The sequence below is a fragment of the Sylvia atricapilla genome, chromosome Z (assembly GCF_009819655.1).
Source record: "Sylvia atricapilla isolate bSylAtr1 chromosome Z, bSylAtr1.pri, whole genome shotgun sequence".
Lineage (NCBI taxonomy): Eukaryota > Metazoa > Chordata > Aves > Passeriformes > Sylviidae > Sylvia > Sylvia atricapilla.
Window position 1 is genome coordinate 10,688,519 of NC_089174.1, and position 26,608 is coordinate 10,715,126.

Sequence of the window (26,608 nt, forward strand, 5' to 3'; positions counted from 1 at the left end):
TTAGAAAACTCAAGGGATTTTAATGACTGAATGAATAAGGAACTACTTATTATATTTAAGTAGCAAACAAGTATTTTGCTATCAAAGCACAAGCTAAAGAATTTAAAGAAGCCATAAACATTAGTAAGCCCAACATACAGAACCTGGAGTAAGAAGGCATTTTACACACAAGAGTTTATCAACACAAAAACTGTTTAATATTTATTAAATGACACAAAATACCTAGATAACAGACTCACTCTCTGAAAGGACATGTATTTACATTATTTACCAACTTAAGAAAGACTCTCTGTACCCATATCAGACTTATGAAACATAAAAAAGGTTTTGCTGCTTTTTGCATCAAAGGATGCAAAGGTGATACATGCCCTGTTTGCAAGTCTGCATAAACTATAAGTTTTTGATGCTGTGAAAAAACACAATTTCATATTCTGGTAGCTGAGGGAAGAGGCTTCTGAAAAGTAACAGGGTTAGTTTTTCCCCCCACTCCAGACACACTCTCAAGACTGTTATACAAAAAGTATATTACATTTTTGAATGCTGCTGTACTCTTACAATTTTAGTGTAATGTTTCAAAGAAAATGTTCTTCTTACTATATGAGAGCACTAAAAAAGGTGGTATTAAAACATTTTTCAGATGCACTTATTTTTTTGTTTTAAAAGAAAGCATTAGGGCAAATGATATGTTTAGGAAAAAATGAAAAGCCGACAAAGAAAAACAAAGAGGAAAAAAAAAAGGCTGAGACCAAAATAGGAAGAATAGCTAAAGCAACTTAACAAATTGTTAGGGTTTGTTTTTTTAATTAACTATTTACTTTGGCACCTTTGTGTAAACTATAGAAGAAAACGTTTACAACACATTTGCAATTACAGCATTTAAACAAAAATGGTCACTTTTGAAACCAGCCAAGACAAAAAAATAGTCCATTTATGGGTATAAAGATTAGAAAACCTAAAATATATATTTCTAAGAATAAACTGCAATTTCTTATGAACAAGGTGCTATAAACTGCATGCAAGAGTCAAGATTAAAAACATGTGGCCAAAAAGACAAGCTGTGTTCTAGCCAGATGAGTTGTGGTACAAGCCCATTTCAGTTTTTTCTTACAGAGATATATATGGCTCAATAAGCAGGCACATGATCCCAGCAAGAATTTGTGGAGTTGTATGACGACAAATCTTGGCTGCAGCTTTGTCATTAACCAGGAATGAGCGAGACCTTAGCAGAAGAGATGAACAACTTCTTGGGGAAAACCCATGAAGCTAGAAGGAGAAGCCTTCTCCCCTCCCCTCACTCACCCTCTCCTGGTCTAGCCAGGGTTCTCAAAGTCTGTTCTTTGGGTTGCTTTAACTGGATTGCGCTTAGGGTCTGCCTCAGATTGTGAATTCTGGTGAGATTTGAGGACGTTTTCTGTATCTGTATTATAATTTTTTCATTAAAATTACTAAAATAGACAGGACAAAAATGAAATAAACCTACAGTCCTTTGCAGTTTGTTTGACTGAATGTGACGCTTGTGTAATGTGTAATGAGGAAGGGTTTTACCACAACAGGTGTTCACACATATAGTGGTGTCAGATTTATATGCTACAACAGTCTGAATGCAACCAGCTCAATACATCAGCTCCTGTCTGCCAGAGAGTTAAGTCTTATGCCTCTTCTCCAATTCTCTTTAAAAGTAATCTTTTATTGACTGAAGATACAAAACACATAGAAGAAAAGGAACACTGAATGCAAAACAAAGAAGGCTTTTTTTATGGTGGGGGGCATTCTATCCTCTCCAGTGGATCTCTGTTTGAACTAATACTTGAAGATTTGCAGGAGTCTTCAAGGTTCTTACCATATAACTCTAGTGTCAGTATTTGTCTCATAGAGGCAGGGGTGGCCCTGGATGTCTACCAGTGGTTAGATACTGCAATAGATCAAGGGGCAAGGTAGATTTTCTGCAGATCACAAAGAGCTGTAAGATGGTTAGTTGAGGGTGACTGCAAATAATCTAGCAGGAAAAAAAAAACAAACATATTTGTTTCATCTGTGAGCTGAGGACTGCATACAAAAGAGCCTGAGAGAAAACATGGCTGGAGAATAAATGGAGTTAAACAGCAGATAAAAAAAACCACTAAGGATGGGATGTGTCAGATAGAAAACACACACATACTCACACATGCGCACCCCTGAATGTGGGATCACAGTGATAGAAGTTATAGGTCATAGAGAGCTAAGTTACACTGCCATTAAACAAAAGTAATATCCTGCTTTCAAGAGATATCTGGTATTCCTCAGGACTGTCAGTGCCTGAAAGAGGATGAGGTTTTTCATTGTGCTCTGCAACACAGCTGATCATAGGTGTAAAGCCTAGCTGGGTAAGGAAAAACTAGTAGGTGGAGGAGTTCCTTTTCTGCTGATGCCTTTTTTTCCCCATATATTCCTGACACATGCTGCTATAAGCAATTAAAAAAATGTATTTTGTTAAAACAAAGCTCTACATTCAAGTGACTTACTCTCCCATGTCTTATAAAGATGCAAAGAATGCTCTCTGGCCATCTAAGAAAATATATTTTAGATGCCTTGTAGCAATACTTAACTTACTATATGAGAGGTAGGCTTCTGGGTTCTAGGAGGCCTGCTAGGCTCTAGGGCTGAGTTCTTAAAGCTTTAAGTTAAAGCAATCCAAAGCAGGGCAGTCATAAATGAGCTGCCCTGTCTAAACCTTGAGGTTAGTTCAAGTTTAGAATGTTGCAAAGCAAAACAAGTATTAAAATCCTTTTGTAATTTTTGTTCTTACAGCTTTACCACAATAACAGTGTGGCTTTTCATCTGTTAAAAGATTCTCTTTATTCTAGAGTATTGCTGCCAAGAGGTGAAGGCCTCCTACCCATAACTTGTAAAAACTGTCACTTCTTCCATTATGGCTGTTTTATGCTTAAAATTCCCAAAGGTGAACACCAATTCTCACAGGCAAGCCATACAAATCTAATCTGAACTTGTTTTGTTGTAGCAGTTATTTAAGAATGGTGTTTGTATGTACAGTATATATGCCCACACTGCAAACTTTATACATTGTTTTATATTGGCACCATTTTGTCTTAATTGCAACCAAGAATATTTTCCATTACATCAGCAATAAGCGTAAGTTGGCTTACTCCCTATTTTACCTCCTTAAAAGAAAAAAAAAAAAAAACCAAGTGTGGGCATCAACCAAACCAATGGTATGTATAACTGAAATGCATTCTGTACAGTAAATTAAAAGTTTGCATGCAGTTTAAGCATTTAAAAGGCTATTTTCTTATATTAATGAACCTTCTGTTTCCATTTAAAGATGTGAAAGATATCTGTCATATATCAAGGGACTTCTCTTCAGACCCAGAGACAAATGGAATCAGAAAGACCAGGTCCTTTCTTTCAGCTTTCTGCACATCTTACTAAATAACATGCAAAGAGTTCAACAGCATTCTTCTTAAAATGTAAATAGTACTCTTTAAATGGGCATGTTAACCACTGAAAGAAGTCCACTCTACTATACTTTTCCATTACACTGCTTTCATTCAATCATCGGTAGTATAAAAAGTCAATTAACAGGATCAACAGGCTAGTTTATCCACTGGCAACTGTGTAGGACACCAAGTGTGCAGTAAAACAAAGGCCAACATATGTTTATGCAATATAGTTGTACTGATTCGGGTTTTCTTTATCTCTTTCCATGTAGTCCCTGTCAATCAAGGATTCTATTCTCTTCTTAAGGTCAGCAGGCTGTAAAATAAAGCACATGTTAGCATTATTATTTTGCAGTCAATGCTTCTTGGTTCTTTCTTTCCACTTGAAAGAATACAAATATCTGTATTGTTCCAGATGGCTGAGGAAGCAGAAATCTCAGTTTAAAAAAATCCTTTAATGTATCAGAACTTCCAAAGTCTGCAATGTATAACTGATAAAAGAAAAAGTTACAAAGTTAGCTCATCACCTGCAGCTAAACAGATTTTTACAGAGAGGAAAGATACTTGCTGCTGTTTGAACTGAACTCTAAAGAAGTGTAGTTTGTACATCATGTACCAAAGCGTTTCTATTTCTGACTTTTGGCCAGTAAAAGACGGTACAAGTCTCATTTCCTCTTGAAGCAAATGAGTTTTGCAATAGTTTGGGTGCCCCATGATTTTGTTGGCTGAGCAACTTTATAAAAATGCCTCATGATAACAAGTGAGGAAGATTATTTAAATAATCTGCTATAATCTTACAAAGCCCAACTGCAGTTTATGCAACGCTTACAGACCTGCAGGCACTCAACATGGTAATATGATGGAATGAAATACCAGGACCTTTTATTTTACATTTCCAATGATAGAAGGCACCATATATTTGAATTACAACAATGCATCACTGTCAGTTTGAAAACCCATTTCCATTTGTACACAGTAAGCCAGTCATTTTATATTGCAACTGTGGGCTTCTGTAGCTTTGAGACATCCACCAGTATTTTATTTTTATTCCTATATATGTGTGTATATATATTAACCAGTATAATCCATCTAGAAAAACGACTGTACTTCAAAAGTATCAACCAAGTTAAGACTGTAATGCAGAATTGGTTTTGAGATCTGAAGTATTTTCTCCTTTCTCCTTGGCCCAAGAATGCCTTGTCAGAACACTGCAAATAGTGGAACAGCAGCATACAAGGAAAGCCAGATGCCTCCTTACTGCTAACAAACTCCAGGGCTGAAATCCTTTGAAAATACATTTTAATAACAACTGACACTTAAAAAATTCCTAAAAGTGAGTATTTGCCCTAATACTACAAAGATGTGTATTTTAGACAGAAGCACTGTTCAACTGAGGGCAGGCCAGTAAAGATGAAAAAGAACTAATAAAGTTTTAGAAGCAGGAAAATGAGTACACCACCTTGACTGGGAATTTCAGCTGGTTGTAGACCTCTGACACAAGCAGGTTATGACTCAGTGTCTTGCGCATCTTCATGATCCGCACAATGGCGGCATCGATCTGGTACTGCCGGTCCTGGAACACTCTCTCTGTAGTGCTTGCCTGTTCCTCCACCTGAAGGACCCAATTAGAAAAGTTTTAATGAGAATACCAGCACTGTCAAAACAATTCTTTGTGTCTCCATGACAATTCTCTGAGTAAGACAGTTGTCAAATACTTGACATAAAACCTTTACAAATACGAAGACTGATTATCTATTGAAAAAAACACTTGTACAAAGAATTAAAACCTTCACACAGATTTTACATTGGATGGCTGTCAGAGAAACAAGTCCACAAGTGAATTTGCCATGTTCACAAACAGTCTATAAAACTCCATGGAATGATAAAGGACAAAAAGAGCATTTAATAATTGGAACGTCTCTTAACCTTACTTAGAGACATCCAGCATCACTGGTGTCTTAGTAGAGAGGCACACATTTAAATCACCACTGTTAGGTATGTGCTGTCATCCAAACTGTATGTGTAACTCTGACAGAGATAGCAGTATGCACGTGACAACCAGGAAGAAAGAAGTTTATAAAAGGTCAGGCAACAAGGTTCTTAACCCAAGCATCTCAACCCCAGAGGATTAAAAAAAAATATACCGTTTCTTTCATCTGAATTTGGTTGATTTTTATCCTGAAGAGCTTATGTCGGAAATCATCATTACATGTGAATTTATCACCATCTTCCACATCTTTGCCTTTGGGGCTTTTAGTCAGTACTCTGGCCTTGCCACAAGCCAGAGATTGAAGTGTTCTTCTCAGCTCTCCATCCTCTAAAGCAGAAACAACGTGTTTAGGTTTTTTAGTAAGAACAGTTGGAAGTACTCAGTGTATTGTTTTTGATACCAACCTATCCCAGTGGCTTGCTTTATCTCCTCTAAACTGAATTCCTCTCCTTCATTGAACATAAGCAGCACCAATGTCTGGAACAAGGAGACCTGAAGTTCTTTTTTGCCCTGGGGAAAAAGGGAAATAAACTGGCATCACCAGGCTTTTTTTTTCTCGGGGGTGGAGGGAAAGCAGTGAGGGTAACATGGGAAACAAGTCATTCTTGCATGTTAGTTATTTCACTAACAGTTATTTTATTCACTTGAGAATATGGAAGAACAGAAGTTACTGGTCACTTGTGTTTGCTATGAAATGCAGCACAAGCTTGAGGCCACAAGGCTGGACTACTCCATTCAGTCACAAAAGTCATCCAAGGTATGCATCACATGATTCCAGAAAAGTCTCAAAACACCGAGTCTTAAAATTACAATTTGGAAGACCTTTAAGTCAAAATCTAACACCAAGATTAGTTTAAGCAACACAGTATAAGGAACCATAAAATCTTTGAAACAATCAAGTTTGATAATACTTGTTTTAACATTAACTTTTTCTGAAAATGGAAGTTGTAAGCATTCCTATTTCATGAGAAAAATCTGTGTCCCTGAAGAAATGCTGAAGGGGAATAATTGGAAACCCTTTTAAAACAGTTATGCTCTTGTACAATCCAGAATTTTTCATTATTTCAGTAGTGAAAAGCTTACTATGAAGATGCTTAATGCTACCAGATGAAGTAATGCCATCAAAGAAACATGGCTCCTTTTTTTTCCCCCCACTATAAAAATGAGGGCCATTTTTAATCTGGAGTTAATGCCACTGGATATTTTCCCCAACAGGCTTTTTTCCCCTACCAATACAGAAATTGGGTGTATGTTCTTAGACATTAACACATCTGTTTCAGAAACCATCAACTCTAGAAAAGATAGCAGGAGGTTAAAAGTAATTGCAAAAACAATGTTAAATTTTCCCTTACAGCACAAAAAAGCTTCCCCATATAACCCTAAGATACAGATTTGTAATCAACAAAACAACAGGAGTAACAGAAACAATAGACTCACCTCTTTAAATTCTGCTTTTAGTACACAGTGTCCTAGTGTTGACTGCCACTGAAGTTTTCTACCACTGTGTTTTCCTAAATAAAATGTCTTGAAAATCTCCTGCAGTTTTACCATCTAAAGAAAGAAAAATCCCAAAACACTAAAACACAGTTTCTATTTAAAAGCATTCTTCCCTCCTCCACAATCAATTATGCCTTAAATCAAGACTTAGAATGATAAAGGGAATTCAACGAAAATAAATTTCATTAAAAAGATAGTTCTGCATTTCCTTCTCCATGCATATTGAAAACCAAGTGTCAGTAGACCCCAAGATGCATTTCTGACAGTCCAATACTTGTATAACCCATGATGTTCATTACCTCTGGGGGCAGGTGGACCTCCATAGGCACGTAGGTTGGCCAATAACCCATAGTCAGAATATTCACTGTTAGTTCAATGTTCCCAGGGACATTCTGATTTTGCATATACTGCAAAGACAAACAATAAAAATTGAAATAGGGCTATGTTTATTATACATGTTTGAGGTAGAACTGAAAAGTTAGAACAGGCATTGTGAGAGCCGAGAAGACAAGTGACCACATGATGTATTTGTTGTATAAACTTACATAACAAGAAAATTAACAACAAGCACTTTTCTGAAGTTCAAAAGGCACTTCCATACAGGAAGAAAACAGCAAATGTAGTGTTTTAGCAGGCTGAAGTGAGGATCTATCTAATTAAATGTGACTGGAGGAAAGAATACTAAAAAATCGTTTGTAATCAAAACAATACAAAATCACCAGAACTAAATGTGCAGAAACTTCGAAGCCAGGCATCAGAATACAGTGGTGTTAGAAATGACTTAGAGCTGATGTTAAAATGTTTCTTAGGTTTACAATTTTCTTATTGTAAACCATGGGTCATGACTTGTTTGTTTGAAGAAGCTTATCTCAGTTTTTTTGCTGTGTTCCTCAAGAAAAAACGTTTAATAAATTCAGTAAAATTTTCAAAAGCACAGACAGGACAGGCAGCAGGCTTTCCTTCAGTACCTGTTTGAATTGTATCATTATATCTTTTGAAAGCTCCATATCTTTAAACATTCCTTCAAGTTTGCTGGTAAAAGCAGCTCCACATTCTATAAAAGAGAAAATTTAAATATTAGAAATATTTATTTTCAACACCTCAGAGGAGTTATTCTAAGCACCAGAATGTACTTCTAAGCAAGACAACTTTTTTCAGCAGATTTTCTTACATAAAGACCTGGATTCTAATTAAGGTACAGAATAATGTTACAAACAAGAAAGAGGAAAACGTTTTAATGTGGTAGCTATCTTGAAACCCAGTTGTTCTTCCACATGGACCTGACTGTTCATCCTTTGACTATGGTGGCCACTGGCCACTCAGATGACAATTCTAATCCCTATCAGCTGCCTTACAAACTGTCTCCTGACGACAGAACAAGATCGAGCTCTAAACATCTTACCCTTACCACCCAAAGGCTCCATCCAATGAAACAATGAAGACCAGACTAGAGAACAGCTAGATGGCAGTGAGTAACAACTGGAAGTAATTTTTAACAATTTAACAACTGGAAGTCATGTGTTCTCTGAACACATCACTGATTTACTCAGCAGAGAACCTCAACTCTATCCCACAGGCCAAGATATACAATGCACTTTGGCTTACCCTGTTATAATTACAAAACTAAAAAATAATGAACCTCCTCAAAACCCACCAGTCCTTCAGAACCTGCACAGAGGCTTTTGCCCTCATGGAAAGGGGAAATACCAATAATGCTTCTGTGAAGGCCCATTAAAAAATACTTTTAAAAGAAAGCTGATGGATAGAAATGATAGGTAGAAATGACGGGTAGACAGATAGATTAGATAAACAGATTAGATATTTACCATGTTTGAGTTTGGAAAGCATAGATTTTTCAGCATCTACTGATGCACTCTTCCCAACTAATAGTCTCTTTGCTAGATCTTTTTTATAAAAGGCCTCAAAGACATCTTTTCCTGTAAAAGATGAGATTTGAAAGTGACCACAAAGCACTGCTGGTTTTAAACGAACATTACCTACAAGAGACCCAATTCAAAGCTCAGAAAAGCAGGTTTCCACAGGTTTTGTTATTTGTAATTTGACAGGTAAAGTAGTTAAACAGCACCACACCAACAAACCACATCCACAGAGAGCAAACACCTGAAAAGTAACCAGAATGCAAAAATAATTTCAAAGTACCTTTATGTTACTGGTTAAACAACTGTATCCCCACAAAAACACCCCAATACTTACCATATATGAATCTAAATATGATCATAATTTTATCCAGCATTTTTTCAAGTTCTTCATCAGTAGCTTCTTTGTTGCCTGCACGAAGCTTTGAATCTACATATTTAGCTATAAGAGTGTCGAAGAACAGAGTTTAGCACATGTTTAGTATCACAGTGAAACAAAACCCTCTAAATCTAATATTATGAAATCTTAAAAATGTAAAGGATCCTGTAATCACTTTCTATCCTTCTCATAACAGCTACCTGGATACATTTTTTTAGAGGCTATAAAGTTATAAAAAGATTATAGTCTAGTGTCTTTTTTCAGATAAGCAATGACTGCATCTTAACTTTATTATCATATACAATGTTAGAAACATTTTGCCTATGAAAAAAAGTCTTGGTTTATGTTGTGATCGCAAAGTAAAGCCATTGCTGTTGCATACTGACATCATTGTAATAGAAGCAAAAAGATCAGAAGAAAAATATGTAAGTCAGTTATTTAAATGTGTTGACTATACTGCTGAATTTCTCTAGCATATCATTATTATGTTTTTATTTCCAGCTTCAATCAAACTAGATTGCTTGCTTTAATTTCAAATGGGCTGGTAAGCACATTACAGTTAGGTAACTAATACAAAAAAAGGAGGGCAGAAAATATCACTCCACAAGCCTAACAGGATAACCAATTGCAAAGCAGGTATTATTCACTGTGTGGGGAAATGATTCAAAAGTGCAGAATATCAGGCATGTAATGCACATGCATGTAAATAATGCTCTTTCAAACCAGAGACTGTCCCCACAGGATGAGAGGTTCAGTGTATTCTTAGCTCTCTTCCCTTTCACATATTAAACCCCTAACAGCTCTGTGCTGGTGGCACAGTTATGTAAGCTTCTGAAAAAATCTAATTATTAGCAGTATTCTCATGTCTGGACACCAGCCAATTGCTGGAATGCCCAAATTCTGATGTTCTGCACTTTTCTACAGCCTAGCCAGTGAAGTGATGAACAGTTTGCTTTTAATGCTTGATGCTACCCTCCCAGACAATTCCCCTGCATCGGGTGGTACAGCAGATCCCCAGTCTGATGTATGTGCATGTATTAACACACGATTCCAGCATATCCTGCCTCTAAGTGCATTATCAACTCAGCACCCAAATTCTCATATGGAAGAAACTGAAGAAAAATACCTATGAGTTCAGCTGGCTTATTTGGTCTTTTGTTAATGAATGTTTCAAAGGCTTCTTTCATGGCATTTACAAACTTCTCATTCTTGAGAAAGCAAACATCAATAATATGGTCAACTTTGTCTTTAAAATCAAGAAGTTCTTGGACCATGGTTTTGTCTTTTTCAGGATTAATTACTATGGTGCTACCAAATGCCTGCAAAATAAAACACATCTTTCAATTAGCCTGAATAATTAACTTAAATGACAAGACTTCCAAAATTTTCAGTTACCTTTATAATGTGCTGTTTCTGGTACTCATATTAGTTCCAGTAACAACAGAAGTATTACTTTACCATCTATTACTGTACTATATTTGAAGTACATTACTGTACTATATATTAAGTATTTACTACATAATCACCCCTATGCATATTGATTCAAAACCAACTAATGAAAAAGTGAGTGGATTCAGAACTTCTGTCTAAAGAAATAAAATTTTGCATAACAAAATTAACACACTCTTTTAAATTATCTATATCCTTAGGTCTTACAAAGGCAATGCTCCCACTAAATTCAGTTTTATTTAATAGTACTTCTATGCCATTCCAAAGCCTTCCTTCACAACAACCATATTTTCTGTGATAGTTTCACTGAGAAATAAAATGAATCATCCTAAGTGATATTCAAGTGGTTTTTGAACTTCAACTTGTTGGTAACTTAAACTACCACTCATTCACACAAGAAATTTTATTAGGGAGAAGACAAACATTCTGCCATTACCAAAGTAAGTGCTGATGAAACACAGTTGTCGCACAAACTAACTATAAGCAAGGTTATAAAATCTAAATTTATTTGGAATTCAGTAATTCAACTGAATGTTCAATGTTTTCTTCAATAGGGATAGAACAGTTACTCTGCCTTTCCTGTGATGTTTCAAAACCTATTAAATACATGTTTATAAGCAAATATCTTCAATTTTTAGAAAAAAATACAATCGTTAACAGGGATGACTCAAGTATTTGTGTATACTAGGAACAGTACCTTTATGTACTCAATCCAGTGCTGCAAGAGAACCTGTACTCCACCTCTCACACGACTGAATAACTGATACAGAAGAGACAGGTCTTGAATTCGGTTTTCATCAAGAAGGTGATTTAGACCTGCAAATGTGAGAATTTCAATAGAAATTAAAACCAGAGTAACTCAAAGAAAGCATAGTTTATTACTACAGTGAGGCCTCTTCAAAACTAGTATTTTTAAAATCAAACCATTAGTGGTGGTGTTTGTTGGGTTTTTATTTTAAAGTATCTAATTTAACAGTGAAACACAGTAGGTGGCTGAACCCTTAAAAATCTTATTGCACATGATTTTATTGCACTTAGGCTACATGTACTTTACACAACAACCTTATCACAACATCTTTGCTTTACTATTCCCTAAAGATTTGAAAGGTTTACACTGTATTGATCCATACGAAAAATTCCTTATGAGTCTCAACTCCAGCTGTAAAATAAATTTTAGAGACGCTTGAAGGCAAGCAGCTTCAAGAAGTACCTTCACCATTCACTTTTTAACTTTTTGGAGAAGGCCTGATGCTCTACAGCAAGGTTCTAAGAAAGTAGATGGGTAAAGATCAATACTCCTCTCAATGAAGAGTTTGTTACAGATGTGCAGGAAGATGCTCATATACCTGTTTCATTAAGAATTTGGCTACTAAGGACTTGATTGTTTTATTATTCATCTCTTGCTGCACCCTGCATTTCCAAATTATCTCTGAGATCAACAAAGGGTCACTTGACTCCACAGAGACTACTGTAGAACCGAGGCAATGTATTCCATAGCTCAAATTATACTACATTTTTCAAACAAGCTGCTTTTTGTCAGCAGCAAGTACTCAGTATCTCCCTTTTCTGTTACATCGACCATAATTCCAAGTGTACTCCTTTCTTTACCTCCAAGTCTTCAACTAAAGAATGATGTAGCTTATCCTCCCTTATCATTATGATTTGGGACGGCTCAGACAATGACACGCAGAACTCCGGCTCTTTGGAGGACACTATAGCCAAGATTTATTGAGAGACAGATTGTTTTTATACACTGTCTAGGTACAATCAGTATGATTGGTCATTTAGAGCAACACTCTCGACTGTCTTCTTACAAGTAAACAAGTGAGAAAAACACCATGTGTCAGGAGGAGGATATCTACAAGGACTGTTTTGGGTTCCTCCTCATGATTTCTCAGGCCAGACAGAGAGTTCTGTGCTTGGCTTTCCCACAGGCTGCAAGCCACTGCCTGAGCCTAAGAATCCATGTTCTGACCACTGTCAGTTCCCCCACTCCCCCAGCACCTGAATCCATCACTTTCTTTCAGCACAGGAACTGAAAGTCCTGAAGCAGTAATTAGAAACATTTCTATCAAGAAGAAATATTACCTTTCTGAAGAATGGCTGTTAAATGTTCACCTAGAAGTTGCTTTTCTACTGTAGCAATTAATGGCTTCCTGCAGAAGAAATGTTTAGAATTATTTTTCCTTTTTCTATTACTGACAGTTTTAAATCCTTCTTTTGAGATTATGTTTATTACACTATCATTGGGAGTGCTCTAATTATCTGTGGCCCAAAATGCGTATACACATATTTATCCTTTTTCTCCCCAGTAAACAATCTTTTTTTTTTCTGTTTGCTGACTGATGATTTTAATTCACACAATAAGCCTGTTGTACATGACCTGTAGGCAGCTGGACAATGATTCCAACAGCGAAGAAGCTGGGGAGAATTCATCAAATAATATGCCTAACCCCATGTTGTGAGAGGACATTCATGTCTTGGGAGACAAACCAAGGAGAAATAAAAACAGACCTCAAGTCAAGAGGCATTGAAACAACACAGGGAATTGGCCACTAATACTGACATGGAAGAAGGAAGCCACTAAACAAGCTAAATGCTTTTAATGCTGAAAGAAAAAGAAAATCAAAACATATGACAGTAGCAATAAAACACCTCTCTCTCAGAAAGGTCCTAATATCAGTGACCTACATTTTCTCTCAAATGCAACAGCTGTAGCTTTATGTTAGAAGACCTCCACCTGACTGTCTTGGAGTAGAATCCTGCCTTGAAGTAGAAAAGACTGAAGGATGACATTATTCAGTAATTTTCCAGACTCCATATGCAAGTATTTTTTTTGCAAATATTCAGAGGCTTTAGCTTCAGAATTTTCTATGCTGAGTCGTATCTTTTTCGGGTAGGACAACAGTTGATTAACTACATTTCAGCAGGAAAGAGACATCTGGTATGGGAGTGGCAGCCTATTTTTCTTCGAGCAAATACTTAACAACATCTATGCCAAAGTAACAGTGACTTAGGAGAAAAGGCTATTAGCTGTGTGAGCCAAGACAGTGCTTCATTGTAAACATGGAACTGTGGGAAGTGAAAAGCATTTGATGGTCAGTCAATAATAGAAATAAATTGCAGCTACTTAAATGGCCCTCAACAGAAGAGGAGCCAAACAGAGTTTTCCACAGGCAAAGGGAGATTGCACTTACTGTGTGCTCTGATCTAAATAAGTGATTATTCTGTCTGCTTCTTCTTCCAAGCGCTTGTTGACATGGTGAAGGTATTCTGGAACCTGAAAATGCCAGAGTAGTTTTGTATGTTAAGAAAACAAACCACAAGAAGGGAAAAAGAGACAGTACTGGTCTGACAGAAGTAGCAGCTCCAGTTTTAAGCAGAAATCATTAGTGCTGTGACTGAAGGCAACTGCATGTGCATTTCCTTTTTCAGAATACTATAAAACAAAGGTCACATCACCACCTTGTACACTATCTAACACAGCAGAATATTTCTACTCCCTGACACATGCTTTGACATTAGACACAACAAACATTGTTAAACACCCAAAATACCTCTCGTTCCTGCATAAGCCTCTGTCCCTCTGCTGCATACAGACGATTAGTCTCTTCCAAGAATCTATGTTCAAAAGAGTCCTGATAAATCTGGGGAAACAACATGACAGCAATCCAAGTAAAGCTTACTGAGCACTAAGAAAGAATTTGAGCTATTTAGTGGTTTAAAGGTGAAACAAGTTTACTCACCTGCAGGTCAGAAAGCATGCTCAGAAGGCTTCGCAGCAAACTCCGGTCAATAGCCTCACCATTTCTTTCCCTCTCGATCAGCAGAAGAATGCCATCAATTGTTTTGTTCTGAACCTTCTGATCACTGATTATATGAGTTCTGAACAATTCTAGCCCCATATCCCTAAAAAGAAAGCAAAGACTGCTCAACAGATTGTTTAAGAAAAAATCCCAGGTATCTCTTACTAAAATATGATCTAGATCTGATGAAGAGGCCAATATCAGCATTCTTCCATTCCTCTGCCTCCAAATCATTCAAGATGAACAAATACATGAACACTAAAATAAAGTATGACACTACACTGACATGAAGCTACATATTTTAAACACCAATGCAGGTATTTTTTCCTAAACAACCATGTAACTTTTGCAACATTTTTATTTTTCAGTTGGTTGACATGATGTTGGAACACCAACCTTCATGAGAAAAGAAAAATATCATCCTGGGTTCCAATTCCATGGTTATGGTGTTGGACAATATTCCTTTTTTGTCCATCACTTACTAATCTTAAATTCTTAGGCACGGCTTAGAAGAACTCACTGAAGTGCCAGACAAGGATCTCTGCAATGACCATCCCAATTAAAACCTTCCACAAATTTGAAACTATGGGTATAGTCACTCTTGGGGAAACGTCAGGACCCTCCATCAATCTCTTGCAAAGTAATTCAGGTACCAAAGAAGAGTAGGGCATATACTATTAATAATACAAGGAACAGAAGCTGAAGTCCAAAACAATGTATCTTGCTTTTATTTTAAATGACTTCCTGCTTCAAGTTTGAAATACTGTGCCTGCTAAGGCAGTTACTGGGCACCCCACACTCTTGCACTTTAGTTGTTGACCAGACTCCTTCCTTTAACTGTGCAAACTGGAGGCTGGTATCTACTTCACTGAAATTTGGGATCACAGCTATTCCAGAACAATCCTATTATTTATGGTAAATAAATTAAAAGTCTTCCTTTGCAACAAGCACTTGTGCATTCACCATGTAATTTACAGGTCACTGCAAGGTTTATATTAAGAAAATCCATCTGAAAACCAGCAAGATATAAGCAATAGTTGAAACACACCCCCAAATAATTTTACTTCTGCACCCCCAAAAATTTAATTCTTTGTGCCCTTACCAAATAGATGGCAACATTGAATTCTGAAGTACATAAGTTCGATCCAAGAAGAGAAAGATACTTCTAATCATAATCTGTCACGAGAAGGAAAAAAACAGCCACAATCACAAAAACAATTTTACTCTTAAAACTGAAGAGCAACACCAATTATGCTCAACAACAACAAGAAATCCCACCAGTTGGTTTCAGGCAGCACTTTCTTGGACACTGCTGATTTATTTAATCTTCCCTCAATCCTTGCAAGGTGATCAATATTTCACTTTGCATATTTGCATTGTATAACAGAACAACTCCTTCAAAAATAGGTATAAAGGAGAAAGGTTTGTGTAAAACTGACAATACGGAAGGAGTTGGGGGGTGTGTATGTCCAAGATCAGACCCATATGCCAAGAAACACACTACAGGAAAGTATTTTCAAGGCCTGATTTCTAACAAACTAGATACAGCTGTATATCACAAAGAAACCCTACATAAACTTAAGGCATTTCAGAAGTTTGAAAAGGAACACAGTTAAGCAAAACAGGCTGACAAAGCAACTGGCTTTCCTTAAAAAGATAAACTTACCATTTGTCTGCAGTGATCTTGCCAACATTTGTCTATTTTCTTTAGAAAAAGGACACTATCCAATGAATCCATGAAGAAATCCATTAAGAAAATAATGATTAATAGATGGTGTAAACAATGGAATGAACCAACTTTTTTATTTTTTAAAGACACTTAACAGAGAGCACAACAAACTCACCTACTCTCAGAAAGAACCACTTAATTTCTTGCAACACATTTAATTTTTTATGAGGGTCTTTGTGTTAATAATGAGAAACAAAATTATCTGAACAAATTTTTAAAAATTTTCTAATTAGTTTCAAATATTTTGTTTAATCCCCCATCCCTGGGGAATGGAACATACATACATATCCCCATACCTCAAAAGCCAACAATATCCAATACATGTAAGAACTCACCACTACACTGTAATTTCAGCTCATGTTAAGAGTTAACCTTAGGAAAGAAATTCTGTCCTTCAAATTTATCTTTTATTCAGCTCACTGCATAGTTCTGGTACTAATTAACATCGACTTAACAGGATGTCAACATCATGCAACTTCAAACTTCTGAAAATAAAACATTTTGATCCTCAGAACCTGACATGTTGCACTACTACTTTTCACAAAAAATCCCAACAGCTACTTGTTGGAAGACTTTTCACTTTATTTAAGGTTGGCAAGTTTAATATAAAAAAGCCTGACATGACACAGCCAATAAAGACTTTTAAAGCCTTGCTGCAAATCCAACACAAGCTTCTGTAAGATGTCAAAGTGTTTCACAAATACCAGTGAAACTTTCTCAGAAACAAGTAGTCTTCTCCTAGGTCCCACAAAGAGATAAAAGCAAAACTATTTACACAAAAACTAGTAATTCAGATTAGCACAGCCTAGTATCATGAACTAGTCAAAGAAATCCATCATTATAAACAGGTAAAACAATTTTGTCTTGTCAACAGCTAAGAAAAGGATATTCTCTGAATTGGTGAATTTGTGCTTTAATGTGGTCTTCACAGATCTGCCTCAACTGTTTGTACAAATTTGCAGAGATCTTGTAGGAGCAGAGATTTTCAACGGCCTTAAGAGAAAAAGAAACAGGAACAACAACAAAAAAATTGCTATATGTTTACATGTGGTTTTACAAGAAAGGAGGACATCCCCTCCCAGACAAGAATTCTTCTTCTCACAGTTCTTAACACAGTTAACTGCAGCATGCAAAACACCAGAGATAGGCATGGCACTGCAATGGTAACAGGAGATAAAGGCAGGCTGTGCCCTCAACAGCTTACAGACTATCAATTTAGCTGGAGTGTCAATTCTCTCACATGGAACTGCAGGACTGGCATCTCTAAAATAAAGAATAGTACTTTAATATCTTCCAGTAGCTTGCTGGGCTTCATACCTCAAAGCAGCCACTTAAAGTATTAATTTTATTAACTGCTGTGCTCTGCAAGTCACACTGATATTAGTGGAAAAGCACTGCCAGATTAATTTCCTTTTGTAGCCCTTTCCTTGATTAAGCTTCCCTCATCCCCAAAAGTACCTATTTCTACATATGTTATCTATCTTATCTATCCATCCACCAACTCTATCCCTGTATAACTCTAATTATAATACTGAATATTAGTAGCATGACTGCATTTACAGTGACAATCCCAGATTTCTAGATCTCATCAAGTTTTAGAAGAATTATCACTGTGCACACAGTATGAAGTGGAAAGAAGTTTAATGGGGCCATGTCTTGGACACTGATCAAGCAAACAGTCTTAAGTCCATTAGTGTATCTCAAGACTTCTAAAATTCATACCCATAGTCAAAAATTTGAAAGCAACTAAACAACTTTAACTCTTTGCAGGCTGAAAGACACAGTAAGCGATTATTCCGTAAAACACTTGTAGAAGCTAGAGAAGAAGCATATTTGATTTTCAATTAATGCTTTGTGCTATTATTTACTTATTGGAAAAGACTTCAGTTGCTAGTATGACCAACTCTTCAGAAAAAAAAAAGACTGGATGGTAAAGTTTGTTCCCCAGCATCTGCAGGCAACCATGGAAGGACTGCATAGCTCAGAAGTGCACAGAGCAGATCTATGCCATTACACTGAAATTCCCCCAGAATAGTTCCCAACAGTCCAAATGGAAGCAGACAGTGAGCAGTCCCCACTAAAAGCACAGCAACAATCCAAATAGCTAAACAAGAGCTATTTGGTTCATCCCAGGATATCAACAGGAATCATTCTGAGTGCAAGTGCACAACATCTAATACTGGCTTCAGCACACAGAAGAGTTAAAGAAACCCTAACCAAACACAACCCAAACCTCCATGAAAACCAAAACCCCACAACAAAACCATCCCACACAACAATAACTGCAAAACCCCCAAACCTGCACGAGATTAAGTATCAGAAGTAAACGGGTATAGCAAGAGAGTGGATGTGTCAATTAACCAAAACAGGTCTGAACCAAAACTGTAAGGAAAGCCAAAACTATCACCTAAGTATACATATCTTAATATTTGGGAATAGCAAGAGGTTTAACTCTTCAGCCACAACACTTAAGAAACAACAAACAAATAGAACAAAGTGACGAAAATGCGTTCTATAGTCCACTGCTCAGAGCAGGTTATGCTCAGCTCTGTTCTGCTATTCTACAAACAGGTTCAGGCAGCAAACCAGGACATAGCCTGATATTTGATTCAGTAGAAGAAGGGGATGGAAAAGACTGAGCTTGAACAGCCTGATTAAAACTTCAGCAAGTTTCCTAGGTTTCTTAATTTCTTCCACTTTGGAGGAGCCAACTGAGAGGTGGGAAGGTGAATGTTTTGGATGGAACTTCTCTGTGACTTGCAGAACCAGTGTTACTCTGGCTTTAAACCGCCAACTCAGGACACCAGCAGCCTCTTTCCTGGACTTCTGGTCACCTCATCCCAACACAGTTAAAATTGCTGCCTATCAAACAAGTACTCTTTAACCATGCTGCTCTAAATCCATAAAAGAATTAGCTCCTGCACTGAATATGGACAAATGCATACAATTAACTTTTAGTAAAATAAACGCATATTAATACACACCTACTTTTATGGAGTGTTTGTGTAAAGCTGAGCTTTTACATCTATCAGAAATTCCAAAGTGTTAGACATGTCTGCTAGGATTGTTTGAACATAGAAGTACAAAACTTCTGCATCTTGGTAGATGACATGCACAGAAATGCTTTAATTTTTAAGATTAACCCCCTACTGCAGTATTATGCTTTTCTTAATTACTAGCGCTGGACAATACTGATTGTATTTAAAAATGTATCAACATTGATACACACAAAAACTTCATGGTCTCTAGGTCACAAAATTATCTTGTTCTGAATTAGTGGAAAAGATGCTTCTCATCAGGGAATCTGTGCCCTAATGATGGTCAGAAAATCTGAAGAAGAACCCTACTTCCTTTGTGTAACATGTATGCAGTTGGATGTGGTTTTCTGTTTGGCTTGGTGGGGGTTTTTTTTGTGGTTCTTTTATTTCTTCTAACTGCTGCATCCACACCTGGGTTTGTGTGGTAAGAAAAAAGAACTGAACAAAACTATAAAGAGAGAAAATCAGATCTTTCCTGAAGTATTTAACTCTGACTGATTTAAAAAAACAATACCTATGTATCAGGTACCAAAGATCTAGATCTTTACTTTCAGGTACTAATAGAAGGAAAATTATTCTATAAAAGAAGTGTTCAATTCTGTAGCACTTCAGCTACTCATGGAAAGGAATAGTTTTGTTTGCTGAGGAAGAACAAAGCAAATATGAAGCTTGGGTCCTGCAAAGAAATAAAGCTTCAAAATGTTTGCTCAGTGGGATTTTTCCAGCCCAGACTACAGTTAAACTAAATGGAAGAAGTTTAACTCCATTGAAAAAAAAAACCTCTTCTTTTGAGGTGTGCAGCAGAACTTTTGCAGACTCTTTTGTAATTCCCCACTATGTTGGATAATGGTATTTGCCAGGGCATATTTGAGATCAGATCCTTTTACCAAGCAGCTGTTCAGAAATGACATTAGTTTAGTTAGCATCTAAAAACACTAGTGATTCCTACTACTATTTTTAAATCAAGACATTTATTTTTAGATTTACATAAAAAAGTCATACTTGATTGCACTCTATTGCACTGAGAGGTATCTAAGTAATAACTATGTTGAATCACTGAGATTAAAACAAAAAAAGCTTATTTTCGGTTTTCTGACCACAAGCAACATTAAATTAAGCTTGTGGTAAGACAGAGCAGAAATTTAAGCAACACTCTTAAACAGAAGCAAGTATTTCAACAGAATTCTATTTTTTAACAATTTTGGATAGCCTTCAAGCACCTAATTAACAGCTATTGCACTGTTATTCAGTCTAGAGTAAGTAATTTACAATACCCAGTACAATCGGTTGTAATTTGCTATTACTTCCACCAGTTGTGCAAAAATAACAATACTATCTATTATATTGACAAACTGTTAAAAAAGCAGTATTTTCAGTTAATTAGTTGAACATTACAAAAGTCTATCGTGATTTTAAGAATGCCATGGACTGAGGAACAGCAATGAATTCTTCCTTAAATCTGTCACCAAGTCTTGTACAAACAGGATTTTTCCCCCCTATTTACATGCAGCTTTTGTTGAAAAAGGGAGGGGAAGAAGAGACCCTAAAAAGAGATGGTGAGAAAGCTATTTACACACACAGAGGAACAAATTAAATAACTAACCAGGTAATAAAGACTTTAAAAGCAGAATAAAAAGTTCAAGGGCTTCTTAATACTCAGCTAAAGCAGCACCGTTGCTATGCTGCTAAAACCACAAGTGACATTAGTAGGGAAAAGGTAAGCAGCGGGAAATCTCCCCACACATTCAGCTAAAAAAAGCAGAAGTGGAGCTTATAAAAAAAGCATTAGGAAATGCAGTTCAATCTGATCACTTCCTAAAGTATTTAAGAAAACACAATCAGAGCTGTTGCTGGCAATAAAGTTTGATTCTCAGTTGTTAAAATAAAAGAATGCCGCAATGCCCAAAAATCATAATCAAACCAAAATAAACTAACTCATAAAGGAAACTGGTGTTCAATTTACCTACTAGAAGTCAATAGAAAGTTGCAGTTTTTAAGTGATTTGTGATACTTGATCGTGGACAGATACTTTCTTCAGAAAATAAATAATATTTTAATATAAATCACTTTATTCCTAAAATCCAATATTTGAGGATTTCACATTTCTCCTTTAGCAGATAAACACCACAGCTCCCTAAACAGAAAAGGGAATATAGATCCTCACCTTAGTTAATTCTCTCAACTGCCACAAGGGAAACCATACCTTGGGTTTTGTTGTGGCAAGTAAAAAAAAACCAAAACAAAACACAAGTTTGATGCTAGGCCTTGTGAAATTTTTAAAATGAAGAAACTATTTGGTAACAAGTTTTTCAATGACAAAAGCAGCTATAAAGCAAAATGCCATATTCTTACCACCATATCAAGTGTTTTAAGCAAAGAAATCTGAAAACAAAACAAAAAAGCCCTAACCCATTGCTTTTACTTAATGCACTTACCTGATAGAGCTCTTCTAAATTGTACTTAATTGAAGTACTGTTCTGGATAGCTTCTACAGCCTCTTTCAGTTTTTGCCAGGTTTCATCTGTGTAGTTTTCAGGCAATTTAGGTTTATCTTTGAAAGAAATTATATAAAGTTTGAGAATGTATTTAGACAAATCAGAACATTCTACAGAAATGAAAAGTATGTAGCTTTGAGGGGAAAGATAGTCCAGCTTTTAATTTATACTTACATGAAAATAAAGTATTTGTTTAAAACCAGTATCTTATTCACATTTGAAAGAGTAACATAGTGAAGAAATTCAGCATTGCTCTTCATATACACACCATAGCACCTGTAGCCCAAACAGTACCTGTGGTTTACAAAAAAATCTCAATCCTGTGCCTGGGCAGCTCAAGAAGGGCTAAAACCAGCAAGAATGATCTAGACCTTCATTACACTCTCATTACCAGGCCAGCAGAGCCAAAAGAAAGGAACATAAAAGATAAAAATGATGCATTAAAAGATACACAGTTGTGTGTATCTTAGTTTTTAATTTACTGCTCATTAATTCTACTCTGTATTAACAGTTGGAAATAACTCTTCAAGAAACACTCATGGAAACACTCTAATTATTGTACAGGCTTTGTGGTCCCAAGGAAAACCTTCCAGTTTGAAAGGAATCCATTTATGTCCCTCTTGGGTATGGCCAGTGGATATTTTTTAATTACGCCTCTTTTAAAAATGTTTGAACAGCTCCAGATCTGACACTCTCCATTATTTTTTCTGCCTCTTTTGATTTTTCTTTCCCCCTGCTCTGCAGCACCTTCAGCAAGACTAAAGCATTTTCAACATGCTAAGGTATTCCCCAAGTCACAGCCTCAGAATGTAAGAACTATTTTAAAATTTTATATTCTCATAAAAGCGACCATTTTTGTTCTAATAAGCACATTCCCAAATAGAGAAGCCAGAATAAAAAAAAATCTGAGGAGAAAGATGACACATGCACATTCATGCTACCAACAGATGAAACTGGCCCAGAGTTTATACACTATTAAAATTGACTTTTGCACATCTAAAAGTAAAAAATAAATTTTAAAGCTTTATGATTTCCTTAGACATAACTATCAGAGAGAAGAAATTATTTTGTTCTTCCAAGCATTTCCCTACAATTTTGGCAATATCCCAACATTAGCTGCATCATCTGGATCTAGAGACAACTGACTATGGACTTGCCTTTTTTCACTAGCAATACCTGAGTATGCTGCTCAGCAGTCAACTGATTTTAGGAAGTCATTTAAGTTGTAAAGGATGTTATTGCTATCACACTAAGACAAAGACAAAAATCTTAATATTATTATTCAGTTTAGCATCTAAGAGTAAATAAAAAGCAAGCCTGTCAGAATACCGAGACATCCATTTTAAGCAAGTGGTTCAAATACCAATTCATAAGCAGCGACAATCACAGCACCATGCAATCCATGACATTTAACCGGTATTTTAAGAGTGAGAAGTTAACTTCCCTTAAAGATAGCACACAACTGAAGAGCAGCCTATAATGCATTGTAGGTTTGTATTTTAAAATAATCAAATTAAATGATGATGCTGATAGACGGAGAACATTTTTGAGAATTGGAACCTTAAAGCAAAGAGTTACAGTGCGATCATGAATTCCTGCAAAACACTACAGCGGGTCAAATAATCCTAATCCTTACCTAATGCAATATGTCTACAGAACACTTGTGTCAATTGTGTATTTAGAAATTAATTTTAATGCCGGTAATATCTTTTACCCCTCCACAAACCCAAACACATGAGGAGAAAGAAACAACCCAAGAAAGCAATGTAGTGGGCTATTCTGGAAGACAGCAAGAGGCAGGAAATAAAAAAAAAAAAAGCACGTGATATCCTCATCTTTACAGGGAAAAAATGGCAACATTTTACTTAAGCTTTCTGCCTACCAATTTGTGGTTTTGTTTACTAGAAAATGAAGCAGCATCACCTCAGAAAAGCTTAATTTCTCTACTTCACCTTGGTCTCTAGTAACACTGCTCAAGAATCTGAAACACATCTTTGGAGAGAATTTATAAAATAACGTAAACTTGTAAGAGTAAGTCAAGATACAGAAAATATGCAATTAAAAATTACAGCAAGAACATTACGAGGAAAAATATAATCTGCAAAAATCTGAACTATCTACTTGAAAGGCAACTGGGAAAACCAGAAAGGAAATCCACCATAACAACCCGATAATCACCTTAGCTTCAACGTTTAAAACTGAGCACAGGCAGATTATCCTATAAACAGACAACACAGGCAGAGACAAGACGTGCAGACTCAAGGCCAACTTAAAAAAAGTCCCACTCTATGAAAAGACTTATCATAAACTGGGCTAAAATATACACTGAGCTCTGGATCAGGATTACTAGAAAAGAGGTATCAAATGTTAAAAGTTTAAACAAAGGCGATTTACACACTTAGCAGTAAAACCTAAGTGTGTAAACACCTAATGTACAAATTAAGGCTTTCTCAGGAGACAGAGGGAAGGGAGTCTGAGAAATAATTCCAGGCAGCAAAGTGTAGCTCAGGATGTGTACATGACCAGGCAAGCACACATCAGAAATCATTATTCCCCTTTACATAAGTACAGAAATGTTCGCCACAGAAAAGCAATTCCCACAAAACCTGGAGCTATTTGAAAGGAACCAGTTTTCAGGCTGAAAACAAAACATAAAGTCGAGTGTCAGCTCCCCACAGGTTGTGACAAATTATCGCCTGTTACCTTTAAAGTTCTTGATCACTAATTTCTTGGCAGAGCCAGGCTTACTGTTGGCGAAACTGGAAACAGTAGAGGAGGCAGCTTTGGTCAGGCCATTTGCATGGTGCCCCACAGCCACTGACGAAATTAAAAGGCTTTTATTTTTAAGCTGTTGCTGGTGCTGCTGCTGAGAAGAGGCAGCAGGAGAGGAGGAGGAAGAAGACTCTTCAGCCATCTTCACATCGAGTCCAATAAAATCCACGGAGTCCTCAAAGCGCAGCTTCTTCTGGAGGTGATGGTTGGAGGAAGCAAGCCCTGAGGAGGAGCACGAGGAAGTGGTGATGACAGAGGAAGATGATGAGGAGGTGTTTTTGGAAGGAGAGGAGGTGCAGGAGGAAATGGAATCAAATTCTTCTTTTTCGGAATTACTGTTGCTGCTATTATTTAACTTTCTCTTCTTGCAGGAGGAGCTGCTGCTAGTGTTACCATCAGTGGCAGGTCTGACCTCCTGGGCTGCAGCTGGGGGGTTGGGGGAAGAGAAACCTGTGGGAAACATGAACACACAGAAGTGAACAGGCTGAGGGGCATCAAATCCTTGTGGTGTGACAAAGAGAGAGGGAGAGTTTTAGAGTCAGTCTCTGTTCGCTGCCTCTCGGGGGGGGGTCTTTCAACTCCTCCTTCTCATCAGCAGAGTCCTTGTATTCCTCCTTTCCTCCTCCTTCGCGTTCTTCTTTATCTGTGGAATCCCTTTATCTCCTCCTCCCCCTTTCTTTATTACTTTGGTTCTCGTAGTTCGTCTCTGCCTTTCTGCTTTTACTCCTTTCCCAGCAGAGTGTTTCCGTTCCGGCCTCTCGCCGGGCACCGGCTCCTTTCAATTCTCCTCTCCAGCAGCAGAATTCCCCACGGCTTCTCCGGCTTCTCCTCTGCGCTCCCCTCCTGCTCCGGCCGCTTCGTCTCCGCCGAGCAGCAGCGGGGAGGGCTGAGCGCGGCTCTCTCTCACCTCGGCTCCAGCCCCCGGCCCCGCACGCCTCCCGCTCTGCCCCGCGGCCGCTCCGCTCGGGCCCCGCTCCCCCCTCTCCGCCTGTGCCCGCGCTCCCTGAGGGGGGACGGCCCGGCCGGGTTGTTATTGTCACTGCACGGCAGCGGGAGCGCAAAAATGGCGGCGCATCCGCCCGCCGTGCATGACGGGGCGCGGCGCACGGAAGCGCGGCCGGGAAGCGGCGGGACCGCCCCGGGACCCGCCCTCGGCGCCAGCGGAACTGATCGTGGCTCGCCGCTCCCCCCGCCGGCCTGGGCTGGCAGTGCGGCACCCGGCAGTCCCGGGGTCTCGCCCTGCCTCACCCGGCGCGTCCCGTCCCCGCCTCAGGCGCGCCGCCGTCAGCGCGGTGCACGGCGGCGTTCGCGCAGCTCGGCCTCCCTGAGCCTGCGGCTTAGGCCGAGGCCTGTGCGCTTGGTTTGGAAATGATTTCGCTTGCACTTATTTATAAACAATCATTTAGCGTCACCTCTTTTATCTTAATACATACGGACTTGCACTGAGCTACAGTCCACGGTTTACTTTTGTTCTGTTTTATTTGTTTCATAATTTTTGGAAGCAAGGACAGAAGTCGTAGGCCTTTACAGTCTCTTTTGATGTTGGTGGGTCTGTTACCAAAGGGACCGTAAACTCCCCAGGAATGTTGTTAGGATTCAAATACTGTTGAGAAAGGGCTGTGGAAAAAGTAACAAACCAAGTGAGGAGGTTTTGCTCTGGAATATTCTCCACGGACTTCAGCTGAGAGCGCACACCTGACAGTGAAGCTCCTCAGGGGAGGTCTTGTAAGTTGGATAGGAAAAGATGGGCTAACCTGTGACAAAAACGGGTACACAGAAGTAGGAATCTAACGTTACTGAGGCTCTTCTGGAGAATGTCTTATGACTGAGTCACTGTCAGACAACTCCTGAGGCCTGGAACATCATGCTTGTGATGTGTAGAAAAGTACTTGGTCCAGTTAAAAAAACCCAGCAAAACAAAGCTTCAGTCTGGTTTCAACCTGCTTTAGCACAGGTCATGTGGTTCCCAAGGCTACTAAATTACATTCCAAGTCAGATATAATAGGAATAAAGAGTTTTGCTAAGTAAATAAAAGTCAGGTGAGTATGCTGTAAAGTTTTCCTCTGTTTCCCAGTAACTGTAATGTTCACTTAAGCCAAATTAGGTAAGAGATGGAGAGATGTAAGAGATGCCAAATTTCTA

General features: G+C 37.7%; 1 protein-coding gene across 2 annotated transcripts; it reads right to left on the reverse strand.

Moving 5' to 3' along the window:
- Positions 1-25,609, reverse strand: CUL4B (cullin 4B). Of its 2 annotated transcripts, XM_066338447.1 has the most exons (20): positions 24,398-25,603; positions 21,635-21,750; positions 17,051-17,154; positions 16,099-16,168; positions 15,535-15,608; positions 14,373-14,535; positions 14,184-14,273; positions 13,824-13,906; positions 12,715-12,782; positions 11,324-11,442; positions 10,304-10,496; positions 9,136-9,240; positions 8,748-8,858; positions 7,890-7,975; positions 7,221-7,328; positions 6,862-6,975; positions 5,829-5,934; positions 5,579-5,751; positions 4,894-5,046; positions 1-3,750 (listed from the first exon to the last, which is right to left on the reverse strand). In XM_066338447.1, the coding sequence occupies exons 1-20, from the start codon at positions 24,927-24,929 to the stop codon at positions 3,655-3,657; spliced, it is 2,664 nt and encodes an 887-aa protein (XP_066194544.1). In that variant the 5' UTR covers positions 24,930-25,603; the 3' UTR covers positions 1-3,654. The 2 variants fall into 2 exon arrangements, with proteins under 2 accessions (XP_066194544.1, XP_066194545.1); XM_066338448.1 differs by lacking the exons at positions 1-3,750; positions 4,894-5,046 and having other exon boundaries at positions 5,615-5,751; positions 5,829-5,924; positions 6,851-6,975; positions 24,398-25,609.
- Between the last annotated feature and the right edge of the window lie 999 nt (positions 25,610-26,608).

Coding starts and splice junctions, on each gene's coding strand:
- CUL4B (XM_066338447.1), bottom strand. CDS start 24,929: ATGTTTCCCACAGGTTTCTCTTCCCCCAACCCCCCAGCTGCAGCCCAG. Junction 14,536..15,534: donor TCAATGTTGCCATCTATTTG/GTAAGGGCACAA, acceptor CTTTCTTTTTAG/GGATATGGGGCTAGAATTGT. Junction 8,859..9,135: donor CATATTTAGATTCATATATG/GTAAGTATTGGG, acceptor CATCTTTTACAG/GAAAAGATGTCTTTGAGGCC.